Source organism: Acinonyx jubatus, chromosome B1 (assembly GCF_027475565.1).
Source record: "Acinonyx jubatus isolate Ajub_Pintada_27869175 chromosome B1, VMU_Ajub_asm_v1.0, whole genome shotgun sequence".
NCBI classification, from domain to species: Eukaryota; Metazoa; Chordata; class Mammalia; order Carnivora; family Felidae; genus Acinonyx; species Acinonyx jubatus.
Window position 1 is genome coordinate 70,270,367 of NC_069382.1, and position 27,172 is coordinate 70,297,538.

Sequence of the window (27,172 nt, forward strand, 5' to 3'; positions counted from 1 at the left end):
TATTTGTCTCTGAGAATAGAAAAGACAACTCGCTTGGTGTAGTTTGATAAATCAGCTACGACACATATCTGGAAAGCGTTTTGTTATTCAAGCATTTTCATTATGATCGGATTCTTTTTTTTTTTTTAATTTTTTTAACGTTTACTTGTTTTGAGAGAGAAAGAGTATGAGCAGGTGAGGGGCAGAGAGAGAGGGAGACACAGAATCTGAAGCAGGCTCCAGGCCCTGAACTGTCAGCAAAGAGCCGGATGCAGGGCTCAAACTCATGAACTGTGAGATCATGACCTGAGCCAAAGTTGGACGCTTAACTGACTGAGTCACTCAGGCGTCCCTATGATTGGATTCTTAAAATGAGATGAAACATATCCTTGTCTGACACCTGAATTTAAGGATATGTTGAGGACTGTGCCCTATAACTTGTGGGGACCATGCTAACTCTGGCAGTTAGCTACTGTACTGGTCAGATTAGCCGTCAAAGCACGGAGAGCATTAACACATGCTTCGGAAAGAATAGCGAGGGAAAACAGGATGTGCATCAAGGATTACAGCTGGGCTACAAATATCTCAGGAGAGTTGTTCTCATGATGCTAATGGGTAATTTTAGAAAAAGTGAGGATGATAAAGTCATTGCGTTCCTTTTCCTCGCAAGATTATCTAAGCAAGAAAATGTCATGGAGGATGAAGGAAACCAATGGGAAAAATACTCAACTCTGAATCAATAAAAATAATAGATTTCAGGCATTCAGTGCAAACAGTACCTGTACGTTGTCGGGCTGACGTTGATTTTCCGTGGTACGCTGCAGGACTCAAATTTGTTTGCCAAGGTGACGTTGTTTCCAAAAAGACAGTAACGAGGCATTTTAACGCCGACGACTCCAGCAAAAACTGACCCAGAATGTAGTCCAATCCGCATCTGAAGGCAAAAAGTAACACGGGGTCCTCACCGTCGGTAAAATGTTTCCTGCTAGTTGGTATTGTACAACTGCTGTTTATTTATTTATTTATTTTTTAATGTTTATTTATCTTGAGAGAAAACACATGAGCACTCAGGGTAGGGGCAGAGAGAGAGAGAGAGGGGGAGAGAAAGAATCCCAAGCAGGCTCCTTGCTGTCAGTACAGAGCCTGACATGGGGCTCGATCTCATAAACCCATGAGATCACGCCCTGAGCCAAAATCAAGAGTCAGACACTCAACTCCATTGACTGAGCCACCCAGGTGCCCCAAACGCTGTTTGAATGATTTTGCCTTTTGCTGTCACTACACCATTCCTCCCTCGGCAACACCTCCTGCCAACTTCCTTCTTTTCGCATCCAATTACTAGTACGGGGGGGGGCGCCTGGGTGGCTCAGCCAGTTAAGCGGCCAACTCTTGATTTCGGTTCAGGTCCTGATCTCAAGGTTCTTGAGTTTGAGCCCCACATCAGGCTCTGCCTTCACAGTGTGGAGCCTACTTCGGAGCCTCTCTCTGCCCCTCCCCCACTCTCCTTTTCCCTCCCTTTCTCTCTCTCTCTCTCTCCCTGTGTCTCTTTCTCTCTCTCAAAAATAACGTTTAAAAAAATAAAAAAAAACATTACTAGTGCAAAATCAATCACACTTCTCAACTCTTCTCCATTAAGCACCTACGTCTAAACAAGGCATCTTGCACCTGCCTTCAATGTCTGAAACACATTTCCACACATACCCATCACAGTCACCAGAGTGACAAGACAAAGGGTCTATAGGCAGTTTACGTGAACCTGTTCTGTCCATCAGGTGAGACAGACATAATTCCTGGACCCCAGGTGTTGTTTCCCAATGCACTGTCAGAGAAGGGCAAGAGAAGCTAGCTCTTAGAAAACAAAGAATAAAAAGAACTTTAAGACAAACACTACCCTACTGTTCAAATGACTCACAGGAAAGAAGAAAGGCACTGTGATGTTTTCATAGAAAATGACAGAGGAAGCAGAGCGGGAGCTGCTTAGGTCCACATCACAGTGACTATATCAACACTGTTGTTAAACACACCTGGACGCACAGAAAACCAGAGTTGTGCCATATCTAGATATGAGGTGCAGTCCGGGAAATGTTGGCGTAAAAGTTTAGGAATTCTGAAGGTTACCAGTGATTTGGAGAACAATTAAAACAGTATCTTAAACTTGCATCTTCCAGAAGATCTGAATTCTTGATGATCTTAGAGGATGCGCAAATTCTTAAATTGCTGCTACAACGCGGCAAGTTCAAGTGGGGATGTTTTATTAAAATTTTTTTTTCCAACGTTTATTTATTTTTGGGACAGAGAGAGACAGAGCATGAACAGGGGAGGGTCAGAGGGAGAGGGAGACACAGAATTGGAAACAGGCTCCAGGCTCTGAGCCATCAGCCCAGAGCCTGACGCGGGGCTCAAACTCCCGGACCGCGAGATCGTGACCTGGCTGAAGTCGGACCCTTAACCGACTGCGCCACCCAGGAGCCCCATCAAGTGGGGATGTTTTATATCACAATCAGACACCGTGTTCATTATTTTCAAGTCCTATGTTTAGTTGACCATTTAAAAAAAAAAAGTTACATTATATATGAATTTTAAACAAAGGCCAAGTACTCAACAATTTAGATGTTATTCAAGACGACTCCAGTTTTGCCTAGTTTTGCAACAAATTTTTGGTATTTGCTAACAACGTTCTAGGATCATTTGTTCCGAAGGTGTCAAATATGAATTCTGCAAAATTTTCAAACAAAGCACCAAATTCTAAATCAGGAGATCTGCATTCTCAACCAAAGTTTGCTAATAACTGACGGTCTGACTTTCTGTAAGTCTCTTTATCTCCCTCTTATTATTTCCTTATCCATAAAATAGAGGATTGAATTAGTTTTACAGTCCCTTCTTTGTCAGTCTCATTTTAATCAGCAAAACTTAGACATGTTACCTCTAGCATTTTCTTCTTTATGGACAATATGGTTTTACACATCTACCAACTGATCAATATGAACAAAAAGCTATTTTCTGTGTATAAATGTCAAACACAATTTTAGCATACTTCAATCAAGAAGTTTCTGCTCTTTTTGGGCACTCTTCTGGTTAAACCAGTTTCTCTCTGTGTACTTAATTATTCTAGTTTCTTCTTTAAAAATTTTTTTTTCACAGATTTTATTTAAATCCAAGCCAATTAACATATAGTGTAGTAATGATTTTAAGAGCAGAATGTAGTGATTCATCACTTACTTATAACACCCACTGCTCATTCCAATAAGTGCCCTTCTTAATGCCCATCACCCATTTAGCCCATACCCCCAACCAACACCCCTCTAGCAACCCTCAGTTTGTTCTCTGTATTCGAAAGTCTCTTATGGTTTGCCTCCTTCTGTTTTTATCTTATTTTTCCTTCCCTTCCCCTATGTTCATCTGCTTTGTTTCTTAAATTCCACATATGAGTGAAATCATATGCTATTTATCTTTCTCTGACTGACTTGTTTCGCTTAGCATAATACCCTCTAGTTTCATCCACATTGTTGCAAATGGCAAGGTTTCATTCTTTTGATGGCTGAGTAATATTCCGTTGTGTATATAAACCACATCTTCTTTATCCATTCGTCAGTCAATGGACACTTGGGCTCCTTCCATAATTTGGCTATTGTTGAAAGTGCTGCTATAAACATTGGGGTTCATGTGCCCCTTCGAATCAGCATTTTTGTATCCTTTGGATAAATACCCAGTTCCTCCCATGCTGCTCTCCCTCCCTCTCTCCCCTTCTCCAGTTCTGAATTTCACTCTTAACTCCACAGCTTTCTTATCAGGGAACTTTTCAAATTCACAAGCAAATTCACAAATTCATTTCAAATTCACAAGTAAATGATCCCAAATTTAAGATGCATATCAAGCCCTGACTGGAAACCTGTTGGGGGCATCTTCCATTTGGGGACCACTTTTGATGCAGCCCACGTCCCATCATGGACATCTGGGAACAGGAAGGGGGTTAACAGGAGTCTGTTTCCATGTTCACTTTGCACTCACTGACTTTCCCTGCCACATTCAGCGCTCTGGCTTCTATCAACACTCCACCTGCAGTTTTCTAAGCCAGAGTTGAGGGTGTCAGTAAGGAAATCAACAGTGATAGAGGATTTATACACATGGCATGCTGGAGAAACACACAGAGCTTGAGGGGAAAAAAGGAAATATTTCCTATTCTTTCACTCTGATTCTAATCCATGGGGTGGCAGGGCAAGGAGGAGAAAAGGGCTGGGCTCAGACATATGGCTTCTATTATGAAGAGCACCAAGACTATGTTTTTGTATTTTGCATTTTTCTTTCTTTTCTCTATATCTTATAGCATGCCAGATAGGATTCTGTACTATTTCAAAGGCGCATTTCTGAAGGTCATCAGTTAAGGACCGTCCAATAAAAATTAAGTGGCAGATTCAATGTAAGTAGGACAAATAAAGGTAATCTTCTTGTGTTCTATTAAACCAATGTCTAGCATGGTAATTTTAGGTTCTCATCTGCAGTAAGACATTATTCTGAGATAATTTAGACATTTCAGAGTGTCACGGGCTTTGGAAAATATTGGTGGATTAGCGGTCGATTTTCGTTGTAGTGTAACGGCCTCCCCTGCAGGGACTGGAAAACCAAAAATTACACTTTCCCAACGCCCTTGCATTTTCTAGGCGCACTGAGGTTTGGTGAATCTGATACACTCACAAGAGGTCTGGAAGCCAGAATTTCTGCTGCGACGGCCTCCAAGTGCAAGCACAACTGTGGACGTCCTTATTCTGTGGACGTCATTCATTCTGTGAGGGTCATGATGCAGAATTTCCACGTTACTGATTCAAATTATAGTAAGTGCAGTTTTGTTCTGCAGCCAATAATGGAGGCAGCAGCTTTCTGAACACAGCAGTTTCCTGACTGTGGCTGTGGAGGTATGGTGCTGGAGCCAGGTTCTTGATCCTGGGAAAAACAATGGTTTCTGAAGTGCCGCTTTGGGAGCCATTTTGTAAAGGTTGAATGTATAGATGGCTTCTTTAGCTCTCTCGATAGTTCTGTAAGCCACTCGATACCCCCGAGTACATTCCTTCTCGCTTCCACAAGTTAGAGATTTTGCTTTCCGTCAACCCTGAGGGATGCACTATTCTTTGGGTAACTAAAAAGCATTCACTCTCTGTGACACTTCCCGGACAATATCTATCTGCCTTACCTTGATAGGTTCTCCATGGGGAGACATAACTTCATCAGACAGCTCCATCATCTTCAGGGCCATCAGTGCTATCTGAACAGCATGGGTATCACTTTCTTTGTGTAATCCCCCAGCCACACAATATGCATCGCCAATGGTCTCCACCTACACAGAACAGATATTCCATATTACGAGTTCAGAAAGAATTAGAATGCACATCAGAGAGCAGAAAATCTCAGTGTTTGGGTCCTATAGGAAATCAGAGTAAATCGGATACACTCAGCAATGGCTTTCCCTTTCGGGAAATTCATAAAGTTTAGATGCCTTATATCAGGCACTGCTCCGAAGGGCAGTGGGGTCCTGCGAGCCCAACGTTAGGAGGTGGCTTCTACTTCCAGACTTGCTGCTGAGTCAGTACATCCATCAACTCACCTTTTTCCCCTCACCATGTAAAATGGCTCTTTAGAGGCAAGTGATGCTATGTAAATGATATTTTGGGTTATAACAGAGATAAAGATCATTGGAATCACCTGCTGACTTTGTATCCTTTTAGCCTGAAGTATTTTGAACAGTCACCACTCAATCAATGTCATATGAATTTAGTAAGAACGTGCGACATAAAACTGAGACATTTTAGCTCTTCTAAAGGATTTGGAGGTTCTCATAGCAACTCTAAGTGTCTACATGAATATTAATCACAAAGTATAGAAACCGAGAAAGATGTCAAATAACGGTTCTTGGAAGGCTACTGAAACTTAAGCTGTTTGATAAATTCCGAGTATTATCATTGTCACTGCTGTTGTCGTAAGAAGTGATTTTTATGTCTGTGATGCTGATGACAAAGCTACCGGTTAATTTAAATCTACAAACAATCCACCCAATTTTCATCATTGCATTTCCTCCTCTAACTATTTATGATAGCTTATCAGATCATATCATTCCTCCTCTCCAAACCCTCCAATATGGAGGGATGGAGATGAGAGAAAAAAAAAAAAAAAAAAAAAGGGAGACTAATCTTCGGTGATTCTCCATCTCCTCAGAATAAATGTTGAAACTGTTATAACACCTCCAAAGTTCTCCTAACTTGTCTGCGAATCTCTGACTTTATTTCCTAATCCTCTCCCTTGCTCACTTTGTCTCAGTGCCATTGGCCTCATGTTATCCCTCAAACATACCAAACATGTTCCTGCTTGCTATGCCTTTGCCTGCAGATACTCACTTGGCATGTCCCTCATTTCCTTCAGTGCCTGCTAAACATCACCATCTGAGAAATGCCTGTCCCAACTGCCTTCTATAAAGTAGCAATCACCCCTTACCTTCTGCACTTCTCTTCCTTTAACTTTATCCAGAATATTACACCAATTGGAATACTATAAAATATACTCATTTGTTTCTTTTCTGTCTTTCCCCCCGTAGAATATTAGCTCTCTGAGTTTGTCCGTTTTATTAACTCCTGAATTACCAGCACCCAGATATCTGCTAATGAATGAACCAGGCAGTAGTGCCTCTTAGAAGATTTTCCTCAGTGAATACATAAGAAGTGCCTAAAATAATGTCGAACATATCTCCGGTGCTCAGTACGTGTCACTAATCAGAAGAAGCGGTGCCCTCACTCCTTGGTGTTCGATGCCTACTCTCTATGCTATTATAGCACCTTGTCCACGTGTGTTTGGGTTCGGGCATTCACCAGGTCATAGAGATCGGGCATCGGTCAGCCCCACCCTCCTTTCCTTCCACATATGAGATATTCTTACTCATGCTGGCCAATGCTGGATGGCAGGAAATATTTGCTAAAACAACCAATAAATGAATACTGAATCAACTGAAAAATGGACAAAAGGCTGAAGGACAATAAGCAAATGAAATTAAATAAAGTCCTGAAACAAACAGGTCCTGGAAAAGAAAAGTTCAACTATTCCTTGGAAGCCATCACACGCACAGGTGAGCGTGTGATGATACATTCTGTATATCTTACATTTATCTCATGGTTAAGACCCTTCCTGATGTCTTCACCGCTGCCTTCAGATATTTTCATGCAAAATCAGAAGTGAAGGGAAGGTGGAAATAAGGGCAGAGCAGATGGTTCCCTATCTAGCTTGGGTTGTGGTTGGATTAACCAGGGAACTCTGTGGCTACTATCCTTGGAGCAAAGAGCACAGATCCTGAAAACTTGATTGGAATAACCACAGTGTTTCAGTTTCACCAGTTCGAAATTTGTAGAAAAGGTGGAATAACCACAGTGTTTCAGTTTCAACAATTCGAAATCTGTAGAAAAGGGTTGCTACTCCTGCAAGCAATCACAGCAGTTGCAAAGGAGACCACGAATTTCTTCTCACAGTTTCGAGAGGAGACAATATCAAGATAGAAACTGTCTACAAACAAATACAGTCAATTCCACAAGAGGCCGTCAAGCTTAACCTAACTGAAGCCAATTATGTTATCTGTAATTATACATGGACCTCTTTTTTTCCCAAGGGAATCATGGTTCAGTCTGGAATTTCCTGCTAGATGTTTTAAAAAGGAAGGCTTTACTTCTCGCATCTAGATTGGAACAAAGCAGAAGCTTATGTATTCCCACAAATGGTATTTGTTTTCTCCTCAATAATTGTATTTATTTCTTGTCGGGCAAAGCTCTGAAATGCCAGGTTGTTACGCGGGAAACTAAAAGGTGAGTCAAGCCACACAAACGGGAAGGAAGATTCTTAATGCCAATAGCTAAAATAATGCAAAATACATTAGTAAAAATGTTTTAATTCTAAAAACACGGAACCCCAAATCACCTTATTAGTTCTCTTATTGCTAATAAAGTTACATTTTAAAAAGTTTATTACCCATTAGGGATAATTACTGTGCCTCCCTGTGCCTAGAGTGATGCGTGGTAAGCACTCAAGAAATCCTGCTGCATCGTGGATAACCGATGTTATTTTCCATAATCTTTAGAACAGTCTTGTTCATGAAGATAATGGGACATAATGTATGTTATTCATGCGTATAAACTCTGTAGGCAGACATCACTTTCTCTGTGTAAGAAATGGGAAAGGCTACTTGACTTTCCCAGCTTACAAAGCAAGTAGAGAACAAGATTTGAAGACAGACTCTCTTCTTCAGACATCTCTGCCCTTGGTCTCTTCAATAATGCCTTAAGTAGGGGTTTTTTTCCCCTCCTAATTAGCCATGCAAACTATCATGTTAACTCTGTATTTAGTTAGTCTATTTATTTCTTTAAGTTTATGTATTTATTTTGAGAAAGAAAAAGGTTGGGCGGGGGGAGAGCACGCACAGTGGGGGAGGGGGAGGGAGAGAGGTAGAGAAAGAATCCCAAGCAGGCTCCGTGTCGTTAGGATAGAGTCCGAAGCGGGGTGAGTTAATCTATTTAAAGATCATATAATATTCATGTTTCTTCTATACTTTTATTTTTATAAAGGATAAATCTTCCCCATACAAGTCATATTTAAGAATCATCTCTCGCCCAATAACTCAGTTGCCACAGTCTAGTACCAGGTTCACTGATTCTTGTTTTTTTTTTTTTAATTTTTTTTTTTAATGTTTATTTATTTTTGAGACAGAGACAAAGCATGAACGGGGGAGGGTCAGAGAGAGGGAGACACAGAATCTGAAACAGGCTCCAGGCTCTGAGCTGTCAGCACAGAGCCCGACGCGGGGCTCGAACTCACGGACCGAGAGATCATGACCTGAGCCGAAGTCAGCTGCTTAACCGACTGAGCCACCCAGGCGCCCCCAGGTTCACTGATTCTTAAACTGTACCTGCTCAGGGGTCCTATACCCCATCCTCCACTTAGTCAATCACCCCTACATTCTGTGCCTCTTATCTGAGAAGACAATGTGTCAGTCCTTTCGTGGAATAACGATCTCTGTTTCTGAGCAGATTCAGGGCTATTTCTGGCTAGAGAACACCCACATGATTAATGCACAATGCCGGCTCCCAGGGTGCGGCTTGTGTAGCCCTGCAGAGAAAGCCCTTTGTCTGCCTTGTAACTCGAGACCTGGTTGCAGAGCTTTTTTTTCAGTGACTTTTGCCTGTAAAACGGGCCTAGCGCTCCTCCACCCCTACCTTGTAGACATCCAGCTCTCCGCACTGCCGGTCAAAGCGAGTGTAGAGTGCATTGAGCATGGTGATAACCTGCAGCGGAGAGCACTGGGAGCAGATGGCGGTGAACCCAACGATGTCTGAGAAGAGCATGGTGACATCACTGAACTTCTTGGCTTGCACGACTTGCCCTTGCCACAGCTGCTGTGCAACCTCGCAGGGAAATATGGAGCACAGGAGATCCACAGTCTTCTTCTTCTCCTCCTCCAGGGCTTGGTGGGCCTGCTCAAGGGTGGCCTTCAGCTTGCCCAGCCTCTTCTTCAGGCCGTCCTGTGCCCTGGCCTGCTCCCCTATCAGCACCACGTCCCTCAGTGCATTGTGAATCGGGATGTCTGAGAGGTAGAGCCCTCGTCCCGTAAAATCTTCTAATCGGTCCACACAGGGTGAGCCCAAGAACAAGACTGCACTGGATTCAACAATGTAGATCATCTGGCCTTTGAGGTCCATCACCTGTGAAGCAAAGGCAAAGCCAACTCTCATGGTTTATCCAAGTTTTCAACACCTTTCTGAGACAAAAGGAAAGGCATTAGATACAGCGACACTCCCTTTGCATTTAAACTTGATTGCTACCACTTGCAGAGAAGGAACAATATGCTTTCTATAGTTCTCATTTATTGTGCGTCCTAAAATGCATGCAGACATTTGAAGAACAGATAGACTGGAGAAACTCTACACAGAGATCATGATCTCCAATAAGCAGTGCAAAAAATTCTTGCCTCAAGGCGTTCTCACTAGGGGGAATGCTGATGCTTTTGCTATTATATTCCTTTGATAGTAGCAGATTGCGTGAAGGATTGTACCAAGGAAGCCTTGAGAGAGCTGAGGCTTTAGGTGATCATCCTGGGACACCAGATTTACTTTATGAGGGTGAACAAATATGTATATGTGTGTTCACTGCAGCAAAGAGTCCAAATTAACACAAATGTCCTCCAATAGGACTGGCTAAATAAAGTAGAGGATAACCATACAATGGGATTCTATGTGGCCGTTGTGAAAGTGAAATAAACCAATACCTCCTGACATGGAAGAATGCCCCAAATATTGTTTAGCGAGAAAAAGGAAGTGGCAAGTAGGATTTTGTTTTGATCTATCCCGAAAATGTATATAATTAACGTCTTTGATTTTTTTGCTGCAATGAACGTCTTTAAGTATTACCTATTTTGAACATCTACCGGCATTATTTTTTATGATAAAAAGTAGTAAAACTGTTTTCACTTTGGGAAAAAAAAAATGCACAACTCCTGGAATTGTGCATGTTTCAAAATGATATCCATCATAAGCCTGACTGTTGGCTTTACTTACGTACCCTCAACTATGATTTTGCAAACTCTTTCCTTAGACTAAATGCTTACCAAAGTTCTCTACCATCAGAACAACCCTCCCAACATTCCTCTAACAATTAAAAAAGTTAGTGATCCTCCATGTCTATTTTTTTTTAAATATTTTTTTTAACGTTTATTTATTTTTGAGACAGAGAGAGACAGAGCACTAACGGGGGAGGGTCAGAGAGAGAGGGACACACAGAATCTGAAACAGGCTCCAGGCTCTGAGCAGTCAGCACAGAGCCCGACGCGGGGCTCGAACTCACACACCGCGAGATCGTGACCTGAGCCGAAGTCGGACGCTTAACCGACTGAGCCACCCAGGCGCCCCTCTCCATGTCTGTTAAATATTGATTAAAAAACCCGTTTAGTCACCTCCAATTAGAAACAAGTAGTTTTTGTGTGTTTGTTGTAGAATACTGCTTCCTATTACCCCAAACTGTCAGCTATTTGGTGATAACTGAAAACATATGTTTAAATATATATTTATCTAGTTTGGTTTATAAAATACTCTGAAAGGATTTTAAAAGGTACACTGCATTCAATAAATGTTTGTGAAGTAATAAATCAAGTAAGCAAGCCAATGACTGCAAAAAGGATTTTGCTTTAAATTGATCTCAGCCTTAAAATTATGTCAGACTTGCCTTAAACATAAATGTTTTATCAACACATTTGAAGTGATGCATATGTTTTTACCTTTTTGATTCTAGTCCTTAAACAAGAAGTGACTTATTTCATATTCAAAACACTATCCCGTTCTCCTTACCCTGGAAGATTTCTTCACAGAGTTGTCCCACCTCCTCACTCGGACCACAAACTGCATGTTCAACATGGTCAGGATTCCACTGAACGTTTGCTTGATTTTTGGAGTCAGAATTTCAAAGTACTCTTCAAAATTAGGCTTTCCTTGAAAGTCTCTCCTGTTCATCAGCCTTCTAATGCCATTGCCAAACTGCAGAATTGTCATGTCTTTGTCGAACATGAAATGAAAAGGAAAGGTCTTGCAGAAGAGGGAAGCAGGAATCACCAGCGAGGACTGGGGCTTGCCCGGGGACAGGGATGGCTTGGTGCTTTTGACGTGAAGCGAGTATAACAAATAAGGCTGATTAACGAACTCGCTGCCTTCAGTACGGAAGCAGGGAGGCATCAGTGACACATCCACTTCGGTTTCGTACAAAATGTGAGCAGCTGCCTTAATGATGCCAGGAAGAATCAGAGACGTGATTCTCTTAGGGAAAAAATAGTAAACATTTAAGAAATTGTGATCTTTATCCAGGCATAGAATGGAAGCGTCCTCGAACCTGCCTCTCTTTTCTGCCTCTTGGCAGTGGCTGCTCTGTTTCAGAAGGGTGCTGAAGCTATTTAAAAAATCTTTGAGGGTTCCTCCAACCACACCTAAGATGTGTTCATCTTCCTCATAACATATTTTAAAAAGCTCTTCGCCGAGAGATTCTTTGATGATTTCTGCTGGAACTCCTGAAAGTAAATAATACATTTTTTGCCATATCAAACAGATCCTCTTGGAAGAGCTGTACCATTACTACTGTTTTTAACATTGTTTGATGATTTAGTTCCCTTTAAGTCTGGTAACAAGAGTTCCAACCAAAATTAACCACCTATATTCAACTTATCTACATGGATTAATTTCTAAAATCCTGGTAGCTCCAAATAAAAACTTCCCACTCAGTTAATTATACAAGAATGATCAGTTAAGTCTAACACATAATTTTTAATCTCCCTTAAGAGACGGTTCTTACAAAAGAACACCTAGAATTTACAGAATCAAGTTCATTTCAGAAAAAGCTCTCCCACCTTTCTGTTAATGGCAAAAACAGTATGTCTTGATGAAGGGGGTACTGTCCCACCTGGAGGGCCCCCAGAAGTAGGAACGTCAGAGAGGAATTTAAAATCACTGCTCATGAAACTCAATTTGTCGTTTTTCTCTAGATATGACAGAAAGTAATTGTTTTTTGTTTTGTTTTGTTTTGTTTTTTAGCAAAACAGCATTCTTGTTGTTTAGTGTTACCTGGAAGAATATTTGTTTGGAATATATTTACTTCCTGTAACTTCTCCTTCCGCAATCTCTTATTTTTTAAATTCTGTGTGTCATTTTTTTTTTTTTCTTCTCTGTAACTGCAAAGACAATAATGCCCTTTCACAGCACCGTTGTGATGTGTTGGGACTGTGTTTAGAATACTGCCTGGCTCCCAGGAAGGGCTCAGGATGTTTGCCATCACCATCATCATCCTTAAATTCTTAATACCTTGTACCTTCAGAAAGATTTAACCCGTTACTCCATGCACTCCAATTTTGAAAAAGCCAGTATGACAAAGTTACTCGTCTACTTGTTTTCCTCAAACTCATTAATACGAGAACTCTGTTAATCCTTTTTCCCACGATTGTTTCCAACCTTTAAACAAAATTCTTTATTTTAGTTTGTTGAGTAAAATTTCTCATGCATAAATGAGGAATACTTAGTTTAAGTTCAAGGCCAAAGCATGTAAATGTCTATGAGTCAGCTTCCCATGCAGCCTTATCTCCTTCTCAGCAGACACACATAAAGAAGAGGAAACGTTTTAGGTCAAACAAAAATACACAATTATTCTTTAAGTTAACACAATACATAATATTGAACACTTCATACTGGAAATCACCTTTCAGGTGAAAATTTTAGTTCTACAGGTAAATATTTTCTACTAATAGAAAATATTAGTTTATAGGTAAAATATTAGTTCTGTAAGTATAATTACTCCTTCATTACATATACTTAAACAATTCTATTACCTGCTGCAATTGCTTGGTCTGTAATTATTTTTTCAAAGTCTTCTCTTTCCAAAGATTTCCTGAAAATATGTCAACATCTTAAATTATAAACTGAAAACTGGATGTCACAACTTCAGATTATAACATACAAACATGACGATGGGAAATAATTTAAACTACCTTTTCTGCAGAGGTGAATCATGACTGTTGAATTTACAGGAAAGGAGCCAACTCAAACAATGTTGGAAAACCCCAAACTATACCTGATTTGAAGTGTTTCATCATCTTCTGAAGCATATTTACCTTTTAAGTTAACTTTACCTAGGCTAATACTGTGGGTGTTTACACTGGCAGGGAACCAACCAGAAGTATGAAGTGGCCAAGTAGGGGATGGTAATAAACCAGCCAAGGGGTCGTCTGATAACACAACCAAAAAGAAAAAATTACATACTGATGGATTTCACTTTTTAAGTATCACCATCTTTTTTCCAAAGCAAATACGTAGCATGTCTTGCTTCTGAGTTTAAGGTTCTATACATTTAACTCTCAGGCATTATTACTTCTAACTATCCACATATAAAAATTAGTAACTAAAGAAATCTATTCTTCATTCAATTACTGCATTCAGTTTTATCACATAGAGGTTGATAATATCATAGCATACATTTTGAATGACAACAAGTTTTGGCAATTTCAACTGGATAACTTATTGATTTATGTTTGCCTAATTGTTTTTTTGTGATTTCTGATAGTGACTGATTTCTGACCAAGTTGGCCAAACTACTAACAAATTTTAAAAGACACCCAAAGTTCTATTTGTACTTCAATTTGCCATTAGATAAGCCAAGTTTAGGGGCGCCTGGGTGGCTTGGTCGGTTAAGCGTCTGACTTCGGCTCAGGTCATGATCTCACGGTCCGTGAGTTTGAGCCCCGTGTCAGGCTCTGTGCTGACAGTTCAGAGCCTGGAGCCTGTTTCCTATTCTGTGTCTCCCTCTCTCTCTGACCCTCCCCTGTTCATGCTCTGTCTCTCTCTGTCTCAAAAATAAATAAACGTTAAAAAAAAAATTAAAAAAAAAAAAAGATAAGCCAAGTTTACAGACAGGCAAAAATCTAAATATTAGACAGATTCCAATAAAACACAAAACATGCAGAAAAGTTTCCAAAGGATATATTTTCAAGAAGGAAAACTGCTCAGTCCACTACTTTATCACATAAAGGTACATTGCTTTTAACTGTTTAAAATGTTATGGAGAAACACTTTCTTATCTAAACTGGTTGAGGGTCACTATGTAATTTTCTATTTGGTTCACATAATTTTATAACCTCTTGTTATATATTATTTTATATTAATCACTCTTCAGATTTGCTTATTTTTGTCATTTAAGCAATTTCTGTTTTTTTCTTTTCTTTTTCCTAAAGAATGAGAGCATTTCTGCTCAGGGGACTCTAATTCTGCCAATTCCCAGCATCCATGATATGCTATGTGAGCAAAACTTAGTTCAAATAGCACATAATGCAATTAAAAATAAGTTCGCTATCTTTAACTTAAGAAAAAAAAAGGAGTAAGCTTGCATATGTACCAGCAAATGTGTGTGTGCTTGTACACACACACACACACACACACACACACACACACACACACTAGCCATGCACAGATATGATGATGTGGTCAAAAGATCCCAGGGAAAGAAACAAAGCAAAAGCTCTCTGTGAAACCAACCGAGAGAGATATCACAATGACTGTACTAAAATTAATTTACTTAAAAGGTGGGGTACAGGGAGCTCCAGTCTTTCATTTAGAGACAGCTTATTCTTTAATATATTTATTCTTTGCTTTTCAAATCACACAAGATACTGAACGTTCCACAAAAAAAGAGTTAACTTATGGTCAGGCAAGCTGAGAACAGTAGAAATGGCAGCTGACTTTCCAAAATGAAGATGGGGGAGAAACAGGAACAAAAAACAAATCCAAAAAATAAAAAAGCAAAGCAGAGAGAAGCCATTTAGCATATCAGCAGGCAGTCATGAGAAAAAAGTTTGTTATTTTATTTCAACAACTGAGTAATTATCATTAGGGCAGTTTAAAAGTATGATCAGCTCTTGAAGAAATAACGGCAGGGATAAAAAATTTTTCAAGATTTCCAAAGAAAATGACTTTGTTTTAAGTTCTTTAATTTTTAAAGAGATAGAACGCTGGGAGTACATCCTAACTGAACCCCTGCATCTAGTTTAGGAACATTTCAGAACACAAAGCCCTGAGAATAAATTCTGAGCAAACTGGCTGCCAAAGTCTTAAGAGACAGACACAGTAGCATAGCTACAATGACTTGTGGCTATCTTATCAGCTTGACTGAGAATTAAGGTCAGAGGCATTCTGGAATGCTTTTCCTATCACTCTTGTAAACAAAGCTTCTGTCAGACACACAGATTCACACTCTCTCCTTCTGGACCCCTCATGACCCCTTCTTGGCTTGCCTGCTGCCTGCAGTTTGGGACCAGTTAGTCAACAAGGAAAATTATGGGCAGATAATCCACTCATGAGAAATAGACGGATGAATGAATTTATGAAACATTCCCAACAATGGTGCTGGTTTGCAAAGCTGCAATGTTCAATTCTGCAAATTTGAATACGAGTACTTATTCCATTATTTGCAAAAGGAATAATCCTTGAGATTGCATGGAATCAAAAAATAAAAAAGCCAATCAAATTATCCACCACTAGTGGATGTGCCAAGATATATTTGAAAAATCAGCTATATAAAGCAGGTTTCTAAAAAAAAAAAAAAAATCACGTTATATATTAAGCCTTTACAGAAAGCATTCTTTTAAAAAATTTCCAGACTACAAGAAAAAAGTATAAAAGGAACGGACACTCAGCCAGTGCACACAAATATAACCCAACTGGTTATGAAAATATGGAAACACCTCCCTAAGGATTGATAAACTGTCGCTGCTGTTAACCCCCTGAGGCAACCCCTCCCTTTAAACAGCCTCCCAACTTTGATTCTTCTTGAATCTCCTGATGCAGCGACTGAAAGTTGAACCCGTGGGAGGCAAGGGCCACTGGGACCCTGCTCCACCTTTTGGCAGTATCCTTCAGGCACAGAGTCTGTATTGAGCATCCGGGATCCATGCCTTCCATGTTAAGTACTGTGGGGATGATTACCTCTTAGTAGGAAAGAACAGGTTTAATGACTTGTCAAAAGCAGCGGTATATGGCAACATGGTTAAAGCCACAGGCTCTGAAAAACCCAGGCTTGCAACTCAGATCTGCCTTTTCCTAAACGGCTGTAAAATCCTAAACATTTCACATAAATCTGAGCTTAGATGTATCAACTGTGAAAAATTAAGACACTTCCTTTCACATTAGTAGCAGCTAAAACACCTAATCCAGTTTCTGGCAGTGATTCGAAACATGGTGATGCATTTGCTAAGTGATGGCCATTGGCAATGGTATCGGTGATTGTAATGGGGAGTTCACACAACTAAAGTAAGTGGTTCAATTTACCTGCTTTCTTTTATTTTGTGTTTTGCCAATGTTCTCTGAAGTGCAAGGTTCAGCCGCTCCAACTAAAAATTGAAAAGAAAGCTTTTAAACATTCTCTTAAATAATAGTTTAATTGAAGACACGGATTTTACAAATTTGTACTGTAAGCTTCTTCTCAAGCAAAAACACGATTACTGGTAAGTGTGGCGAATTTACGCTTTGGAAACAGAGACTGATTTTCTAGAAGTTTCTCAAGCCTAGAAGAACCGATGAGCCCAGACTAATTTGAGTTTGGATGTGGGCTGTGGCTCACGGGCTCTGCCCTCTGTGGGTGGTCTCCCTGACAGCCACAACACAAGGTCAAGTTGAACCGAAATCCAAACAGCAGACTCCAGTTTGGTAATGCCGGGTCTTCCAAGTAGAAATTGTAGATCACTTCCTCTGGGTCAGGAAATCCTCTTGGATGTGCTGCCAACACTTCAATCTCAGTATGGCTCTCGCCAAGCAAATTTCTGTTCTCTTCGCAAACCCTACACCCAGCCACCCCACTGTTTTGCCCCACCCTCAACTACAAATGGGAATTTATGTTGCCTATTTCATTTACATGTCCTGGCCTAGAAAACTCTGAAGCTATCCCTGCACCGCCCCCCCCCCCACTTCTCTAATTCTCTAATCCCTTAAATCCAAGCTTTCACCAAGGTCAGTTGGTCACTGATTTGAAACAAATCTCGGATTTACCTTAACGTGTACTAAATTCCCTTCTTAGAACTAATAATTTTCATCAAATACTTACACTTTTACTCTCTTAGATTTCTGAGTATTTCATGAGTTTCCCTACATGGCAAGTTATTTTTCTGTAAGTCTCCATACTTTGTAAATACCTGCCTATCAATTAATCTCTCTTAACCGTTTGTTTTCTTTCACTAGGTCGTAAGTGACAAGTACAACATTGGATAGCAGCACTGCCAATTTTTTTTTTTTGTTTTGCATTTCATATAAAAACCATATGTATCTATATGTGTACATATCATTGTTGACTCTTTCTGTAGTTTGCCCAGAGGAAAGTGAAAGATTTTCTGGTTATGTTCCAAGTTAGGAAATTCCTTTTTCCTTAAGAACTATTTATATCATGCTTAGAGTTTCCACTGGTCAAGTGAGGCAGCACTGTTAAGCAAAATAGAGCAAGCTTATGTTTCAATAAAATGAGTTATGAAAAGGACTTTCAGTTTTAAAATGCATATAGAGCTTAGAAACAAATCTAGAATTTATTGGAAAAAACAAACAAACCAGAAATGAAAAGTCTGCATTGGATGAGCAATAGCACCTTTCCAGGCCCTTCTATTCTACTATTCTGGAATGATACCTCCCCACTCTAAATTTGCTATGGATCTGTGTCCCACCCCCTGCCAAAAAAAAAAAAAAAAAAAAAAAAAAAAAAAAAAAAAACCAAAAAAAACAAAAAAAAACAAACAAACAAAAACCATGATTGTGGAGTTAAATCGGATTATCTAAAAAGCAAGAACTGTAACGTTGTCAAATGCTGTTTTGAGTCTCTCTTTTGGGTTCCTGATAGAACTGAAACTAAACAGTAGGCTAAGCATTAAATCTGTCCACTCAAAAAAGAATCAGTAAAAACAAAAACAAAAAAAATGCTGTATTTGATCAAAGACATGCTGACATTTGGATGGCTGATGGAGTAATCTACACTGATCACCAGACAGTCCAAATGCATCCAGCACTGGGACATTTATTGTTATAAGGCAAAATGGCCTCAGTTGTCAGAGTTCTAGTTGCTAATGCCAAATGTACCTCTTTTACCCTCTAGAGTTCCTACAGCTTTGCCTTCCTTGCTACATGATGCTACAGTCAAATTTTGATGTTTGTTCCTAGGAGTTCACAAACAACACAGATTATTCTAGAAAAAGAAAAAAGAAAAAAAAGTAAAATATCATTTATATTTGGTATTCAGAATGTTTTTGAAAGAGATTTCAAAATGTGTCTGACTTCTATGGCAGGAATTCAAAATTTATCAAACAAAATAATGAAGCCAGGATGGTAATGACAGGACCCAAGGAGAGCATGGAAGCTCTCCAGCATCCCCATCATCACCATCTGTTCATCTCTGTGTATCTCACTCAGTTCTTGGAAATAAGAGTCTCAATCACTTCCCGGACTATGATGCCAACCAGCACCCTGAGAAAGGCGACATCGCTCATCCCAGCCAAAACTGGCTGTCTAGTGACTTGGGTGGGGTGAGAATAATGAAATATTCCCATTTCAAAGGCCATTAACCAAGGCGCGATTGTGCTAATACTGTATTTGAAGTAAGTTCCCTCAACTTTCTGCTGATTCTGCTTTCTCCATCTTCAAGCTACAGTGCTAGCCTCTTCTTTCACAGTCACTCTAGGCATACTGTTGACAGCAGTAATTGCTCTACCCCTGCAAAAGTTGGGTGACTTTAGTCAAGTCACTTAACCTCTCTAATCCTTCCTGGGAGTAAGACAAAATCACTTCTAAAGTTCCAGTAAGTTCTAAAAGTCAGCAATCTGTGGTTCTTCAGTGCTCTACACAAAGCAGAGGGTTGGTGCTGGGTCAATTAAACATTTTCAAAGGATTATTATTGCTGGAGTCAGATTATATCAATGTCCAATCTCCCAGATGAAGTGAGTTTACATAGAACTGTAAGCACTGCCAGAAGGAGAAAGACATCATGAAGACTTTTTCAGCTGCTCTTCTCTTTAGCCCCACAGGGGGAGAGGAGCTCTCCATATACTCTGTGATTCCTAATATGTGACTTCATTAGATATTTGCCCTGGCCCCAAGGTTCTCCTATAGGTGGATTAACAGAAGGTGCTTCAGATCTTGAAGAGGCATTAGGCTACACAGCTCACAGAGCTATACTGAGAAGTGTCAGAGGTAATTTGCAAGCACAGGGCCATGACTCTGGCTCAAGGACTCTGGCTTGAACAGAGACTTCTGGGTCACACTCAGAGCCAGAGGAGGAAAGGGGAGATTTTCCCACCTCAACAAGTTGGCAGGGAACCTACGATGCTCTTTGGAATTAGAAGAAAACTGGCAGAAAAATAAGTTATTCTTCAAGAAATTTAATTTAAAAATAATAGCTAACAACTACCAGGCACTTAAGGTATGGCAAGAGCTATGGATTATTTCACTTCATGCTCATCGAAACTCTAGGCAGTAGGTACTATAGATAAGGAAGCTGAGGATAAGAGGGCTTAAGCACTTGCTCAAAGTCATAAAGGCCATCGAGGCAGGATCCTTTAGAAAAGAATTCAAAATCTTAAACATTTAAGAATAAACACAATTGAAGAACATGATTGCTTGGGGCGCCTGGGTGGCTCGGTCAGTTAAGTGTCTGACCCAAATCAGGTCAACTTTCACAGTCTGCAAGTTCGAGCCCTGCATTGGGCTCTCTGCTGTTGGCACAGAGCCTGCTTTGGATTCTCTGTCTCTCTCTCTTGCCCCTTCCCTGCTCACTCTCACTCTCTCAAAAAAAAACAAACATTAAGAAAAAATATTTTTTAAAAAAGAACATGTTTGCTTTTAAGAAGTGTTTTTAGATGTTTCTAGGAAATACTCTACATCTATTATATACATATATCCTTGAAAGTGAGAAAGCAAATGTTTACATTTCCCTTAAAAAATGCTCTTCTACAATATTCAAAATATCAGGAAAATCTCAGAAGAGCAAGCACTCACCTCTGGGAAAATCAGTTTGCAAATGCTCTCTGCTAAAGTGTGAAGGTAGACGCGGCTCCTACTGGTCTTTCTTTGAGGAAGACTTCTTGGTACATTCTTCTCAGGCACATCCTGACAGATGGGCAGAGCTGTTTTGCCACTCTCTGAGATTCCTGCTACCTCTTCTGCGGGCTCTTTGGGAGCCTGCCCCGGTGCCAGTAAGGACAAAGGGCACTCTCCTGTGATCTTGAGATCTTTCAGCTTCGTGCAGAACATGGTGTTGGTAGCCTCTCGCCCTGCTGTGGATAGCCTCCCGATGAGCTGTTCTTTTTATGCAGGACTGACAAACAGAAGCCACTATCAGATCAAAGGTCCTGGTGACTGCGGTGTCTACAGGTAGTGGAGAGTCAGAAGAGAAAGGGAAGTGAGGACGTGTACTTGTGTAAACCAGAAAAGACAGGTGTAAAAAAGGCAAAGACCACATGTCCATGTGCCATTTTCAAGTAAAAAGACATGTGGACATGTCAGCTACTATATGGATGAAACATTTGGTAAAGACCTTAATAGGTGTGCATTTTAGTGTACTAAATACTCGGGTTTTGTATTCTTCAAATGGAATATAATCTTCTCCAAAATGTCCTTACCGCAAACTACTGATTTCCATTTTTATAGATAGCCCACTTCGTTAAGTTTGATTTCACAAGAGTGGAACTTTATGGTTTCATGACAGAAGCCAAGTATAAATCTGTGTCTTAGTGCTAAGTCCTACTACATTCTCATTATGTTTCCCTTCCTGAAAAATCAGAATAGCAGAAACTAGTGTCTCCAATACTTAAAAAAAAAAAAAAGTATGTGATGATGCTCAAATATATGTTTTTGGTTGAAATACTGAGTTTTAGAGGAAAACAAAATTAATTGAAATGATTACTGCAGGGGCGCCTGGGTGGCTCAGTTGGTTAAGCATCCGACTGCGGCTCAGGTCATGATCTCGCAGTCCGTGAGTTCGAGCCCCGCGTCAGGCTCTGTGCAGACAGCGCAGAGCCTGGAGCCTGTTTCAGATTCTGTGTCTCCCTCTCTCTCTGCCCCTCCCCTGCTCATGCTCTGTCTCTCTCTCTGTCTCAGAAATAAATAAACGTTAAAAAAAATTAAAAAAAAATGATTACTGCAAAAGAAGACACTTGTTTCTATAAATAGCAAAATAATTTAAAAATATTATCAAAATGTAAGAAAGTAATATTTTTTTTTCCAAGAACTCTTGATCCCTAAGCACATGCCACTGGATTTGCAGGGGTCTCTGGATCCAAATCTAGAGGACACTGGAGTAAACCTCTCAGGGGCCCACAGGAATCATATACGTGGCTATTTCAGCATGTTCCCTTCGTACTTTTGTTTTTGCCGATGCGTGACTCTAAATCCTCCCACCCACAGTTTACAACCCATTTATAATTAGTTATTTGTCGCTCAAATGGTCTCATGAACTGTCAGCAATACTAACAGTCTTTAGTAACTGGGTCCACCAACCATCTTCATTCTTTGAAAAGCAAAAACACAAAAAGAGTGCAAAAGAGCCCAAGCTTACTTACTTCCTATGACGTGCCTGGCACGGTGCTGGGGATTCTGTATTTACAGTCAAGCCTCACGGGAACTGTTCCATCGATCCTCCCAACAGCCAGACGACACAATCCCCAACGATCCAGAGGCTCAAAAGTTTAGGCTATTTTCTTTCATTTGATGTGCTGGAAAGTGACAGAGCTAGGGTTCACATGTAGGTCCCTCTGACACCAGAACCAATGTGTTTTCTATCAATCCAAACTCCTAGGCCAGTTTCTAAATAATCAGGCTTAGTTCATAAACTAGGAGTAAAGATATGGTTTGCAAGTTTATATTAAAAAGCAAACAAAAACATAGTTCTCCTGCTCGTTGGTTGGTGGTAGTTGAATCTTCCAGGATAAAACCTTATATTTCAGTCTTTAGAACTGGAGTTCAATTACTTATTTTTTTCTTTTCTGTGTGCCTTAATGCTCTTAATATGTTCTTCATGTATACCAGCAACAGATTGTAATTTGACACAGATATGTTCTCTAGTAAGCCCATTTAGAACAATGGGCAATTCATTTTCTGAACTGGGGCAAATAAGGAAGCTAAATTCACCACGTGATAGCCCTCGGGAGCGTCATGAGGTATTAGGTATGGGCGAAGATTATGGATGCTGACAGGTCAGAAGAAGCGGGTGCTACTCTCTGTTACTTAAAATCCCCCAAATCTGTGATCACATGTAATTTATGAATCTTCAAGAAAACACAAGGAAGATCCTATATATTCACAAGCAAAGGCCATTTCCTGCCACAATAAAAGAAGCAGCTATCTCAGCAGGCTAGAATGACCCAAAGGTAATTTGGTAAGAGAGTGAATGGTTACTTTGATTTTGAAAGACCTAAAACTCCAAGGCTCTCAAGCACACTTATCTTGATTCAATTCCACAAATATATGTTTCTCAGTCTTTAATGCATCCGAACATAACTATTACTCTTCACTCACTCCCGTCCTCATACATGCTTTAGATCAGTGGACAGCAAACTTTTCTGTGAAGGGCCAGAGAGTAGATAACTTCAACTTTGCAAGTTTCTATCAGTGACTTAACTCCTGCCATTACATCATGAATGCAACCACAGCTGATACACAAAGGAATGGTATGCATGTGTTCCAATAAAACTTTATTTGCAAAAACAGGCTGTGGATTTGGCCCTCCGAATGGCCTTATTGATTTGGATCAGGCCATGGCTTGCTGACCCCTTGTTGTAAAAAGCTGAGCAGGTTAACTGAAGCATTTTAATCCAGATATAATTTGGACTACAGGACCAGAGTCACTTCCTCATCTCCTCTACCCACTCCACTCCCAAAATATAGTAGCCCATGTGAATCCAGTTTAGTATAACTTGTAAGTAAAAAAGACAGTGTAGAAGATAATATTAAATAATAAAAATTATAATACATTACTTTATGTTAATTTTCAGGAAGAAGAGCTATATTAACTGAATGCCATGATTTCAGTCATATCAAAATATAACTAGAAGAAGAGAGTACGCACAAAAAAAGAAAAAAAGCCAAAAAAAATTTGAAGATTTTAGGTTGGATCTGATGAAGGTATAGAACTTCTCTCTAAAATAAGTAATTCTGGTACATATTAGAATTTTAGTTTGGGATTTAGGAGTTTGACATAAAAGAGTTTATGATAAAGTCTCCCGTTAAGTTTCTTTTTAATGTTTATTTTTTTTTTTTATTCTTGAGGGGGGTTAAGAGAGAGAGGGGGACAGAGGATCAAAAGTGGCCTCTGTGCTGACAGCAGAGAGCCTGATGTGGGGCTCGAACTCAGGAATCCTGAGATCATGACCTGAGCTGATGTCATACACTTAACTGACTGAGCCACCCGGGTGCCCTGAAGTCTCCCATTAAGTTTAACCTTCTCATCAATGTTGGATTTCAACACTTGTCCCTAAACCCAACATTTTGACTCTCAGTTTCCTGTTAAATCTCATTGCAGAAGGATAAAACGGACCAGTCAACCTTGAAATTCTTTCTTCTCCTCTACTGCACATCACTATAATTTCCAGAAAATGTGTCTAACGCTGTTTTTTTATTAAGAAAAAACAGCAACAGGAAACAAGTTGTGCTTACTTTAAGTTCAGTTAAGTGTTTAGTCTCATTAAATCACATATGTATAAACAAACTAATTAGCATTCTTCATCTGTTCAACCGATGAAATTACATTATGAAACAGATGCTCTCAGTGCCGATACCTTGGAAACCTATGTTTGTCTTGTGTTTGCCTGCTAGGAATACAGAATATGTTCTTCGACTAAATGAGTGGTGATATTGATGTGTAACATTAGCAGTGACTTCGGAAGTGGTTTGGTCAATGGCTGAACTCAGTCCACAGCTGGTTATAGAAATGAGGGTAACACAGTAAGGGAAAAACAAATTAATTAAAATAATAAGCTTGGTGACAAGGCCTTGGCAAGCAGTGGGATATATGTTCTCAGAAACCCAGAGATGTTATTTGCTATCCCCAAGGTTAATGATTAAACAGCCTCTGAACATATTGAATGCTCTCTCCCTCTAGCTAGTAAGTGATTAACTCTTCTATAGTGAGAAAAAGGACTCAGCTACTGGCCTCATATTAATAACCTGGATGCATTATTGTTCGGGTAAGGGGCCTGTCCATCATTTAAACTCCAGAGTTATACACAAGAATCTTGTTTTCTCCCTATCAAAGACCTGAGGGAAAACACTCACAGTAAGGGCTCTGACACAGAAAGCCCCTTTTGCAGCAACTTAAATAGAACAGCAGGTCGTAAAGAGCAGGTTTGAAATTAGAAATTTCGGAAGGGGGCGCCGAAGAATTGAAGTCTCCTTAGAAGAAGTCAGTAGTTACATCGAGTGTACAATATCAGGCCGAGGACCTAGCCGTGCCAAAATCCGGGGTTAAAGAGGTGTAAGTGTTTTAAGATCAAATTCCAAAGTCCAAAATTTTAAGTTTAGCTGAAGGGAGAAGAGAGGCTCGAAACACAAAGTGCCCTGGTAAGGGGAGAGTCTGCACACAGCAGCACAAACTAATCACGACGTTCATAAACCGATGTCAAGGAAAGAGCTTATTTTGCAGGTAGGCTGACAATCTGCAGTTTTTGTTCTTCAAAAATTGAAAAAAATTAAAACTCCGTAAGTCAAACTTCCAAAATGTGTTTCTTTTCATTTTGCAGTAGGAAATATTTATAGGACATTCCTCTGTGATATATCAGGAAAGCAGGACAAAGTACTAGAAAAACTGGTTGAGAATGTCCAAGTTACTCCAGGACTAAGTTTGAAAAAAAAACAAAAAAAAGCAAGCAAATGTCAGACTCTCTCATCTCACCATGCCTCCTTCGCCTCGCCATTGCCTCTGCTCATTATGGTCACACTTCTTGAAAGATCAGGCCTTATGTGCTGGGTTCACTTCCTTACAAAATAGTAATTCCTAAGTCTACAACTCCCTGGCCTTTGCTTCCACTGGGTTACTGACATGCACCTTGCTCAAGTCAACGACGACCTCTGAAAAGTTAAAGCTCATGAACCTTTTGGCTTGTAACATACTTGAGTTCTCCAATGCTATTTTCATTTTCTTTTTTATAATCTCCACTCCCACAGATTCTTTGATACACCGGATTACCTTCTACTGCATTCACTTTTCATTCTATTCAACAAGTATTTATGGATGACCTACTGTGTGTCGGGAATTCTTACAGACGCAGGGACAGAGCAGTGAATGAAGGACATCGCCTGCCCTCGTGGAGTCTCCAATCCAGCAGGAGAACCATTTCTGACACATCAGTTCCATGTGTGATGCATGCTAATGAAAGGGGAAGTGCATAGTGCTCTAGGAGTGCAAATCAGGGATCCAAACCCAGTCCCAGGAGGAAGAGACATCTGAGCTGAGCTATGACCCTGAAGCAGGTGAAGAGAGTTCCAGAAAGAACAGCATTCTTGGAGGTTGAGACAGACCTAGCCATGTTCTAAGAACTGAAATAATTCCAGAATGGCTAGAGCATGGGGTCAGGGAGAGCAGGGTGACGGTGGAGGGAGCTGAGACAGTAAGAGGTCACAATTGTGGAGGGCTCTCCAAACCTTGCTAAACAAAGGAAAACTCTATTCCAAGGGCAACTAACTGAAATCTAAGAGGTAAGGATGTGAACGTATTAGGTTGTATTTTTTAAAGATTATTTGGAACGGAGAATGAGAAATGTGGCAGAGTTGGACAGGTGGCTGATCTGGGTTGGACTAAAATAGTGACCCTGAAGATGAAAAAGTGGATCAATTCCAGAAGTATTTCAGATAGAAAAATCTACAGCCCTTGGCTACTGACTGCATATGGGGTCTGAAGGACAGTGAGGACATACTCCTCTGATCTCACTTCTCAATACCACAGCCCAGGAAAGACTCTAGGCCCCATGGGGAGCAATCAAGAGTCCATAATCCATTTCCCACAACATTGGTTATTCAATCATAACCGAGCCCAGATTTTGGGTTCTCACTATTACATAACACCTTGTGGGAGTCAGAATGCTCCAACTCTCTTGCTAAAAATCTCCTTTTGGAAAGTAATTTCTCCTGCTTCAGAAGCCCAGACGTGGGAAAGCTGACTCCAGTTTATGTCACAGCAGAGAATGTTCACCTTCCATGACTGCATTTACATGCAAGTGTAAGGTGCATCTTCTATCTGGATGAAGAGTAGGGGATACTTACCTTGAATTTTTGTAACTAAAGAGCCCATACTGTTAATCTTCCCACAACAAAGAAGTCAACTCCAGTGCTCGCTTCAGCAGCACAAACACAAAGAAATCAACTCTAAAGGCAATGGCCATGTCAATGCTAGGGCCCAAAATGCCAGAAATCCCCCTTCACCTGATAGCAACTACCTCGTCAGAGCCACGGTACCGATTCAAATTATGTTTAATAATAATTGCCACAATTGTATTTAATACTGATAATCACAGTTTAACAAACTGTATTAATTCTTTGTTAAGAATAATAGGGGTGTGATTCACAATCTTTTTTCATTGGAATAGGGAGCAATTCTCTGACATCTTTGAAGTGATAGCAGAGTTTAGTATACTCTA

General features: G+C 40.1%; 1 protein-coding gene across 8 annotated transcripts in view; it reads right to left on the reverse strand.

Moving 5' to 3' along the window:
* The window catches only part of GUCY1A1 (guanylate cyclase 1 soluble subunit alpha 1), a 62,280-nt gene that overhangs the window by 10,466 nt on the left and 24,642 nt on the right, over positions 1-27,172 (reverse strand). For all 8 annotated transcript variants that reach the window (XM_053216811.1, XM_027067845.2, XM_053216810.1 and 5 more), the window contains 8 exons: positions 22,106-22,258; positions 20,544-20,912; positions 16,845-16,906; positions 13,358-13,416; positions 11,340-12,049; positions 9,216-9,701; positions 5,165-5,308; positions 759-913 (listed from right to left, as the gene is read on the reverse strand). In XM_053216811.1, coding sequence (XP_053072786.1) covers positions 759-913; positions 5,165-5,308; positions 9,216-9,701; positions 11,340-12,049; positions 13,358-13,416; positions 16,845-16,906; positions 20,544-20,798 — 1,871 coding nt within the window. In that variant the 5' untranslated portion in view covers positions 20,799-20,912; positions 22,106-22,258. The remainder of the gene's footprint in view (positions 1-758; positions 914-5,164; positions 5,309-9,215; positions 9,702-11,339; positions 12,050-13,357; positions 13,417-16,844; positions 16,907-20,543; positions 20,913-22,105; positions 22,259-27,172) is intronic.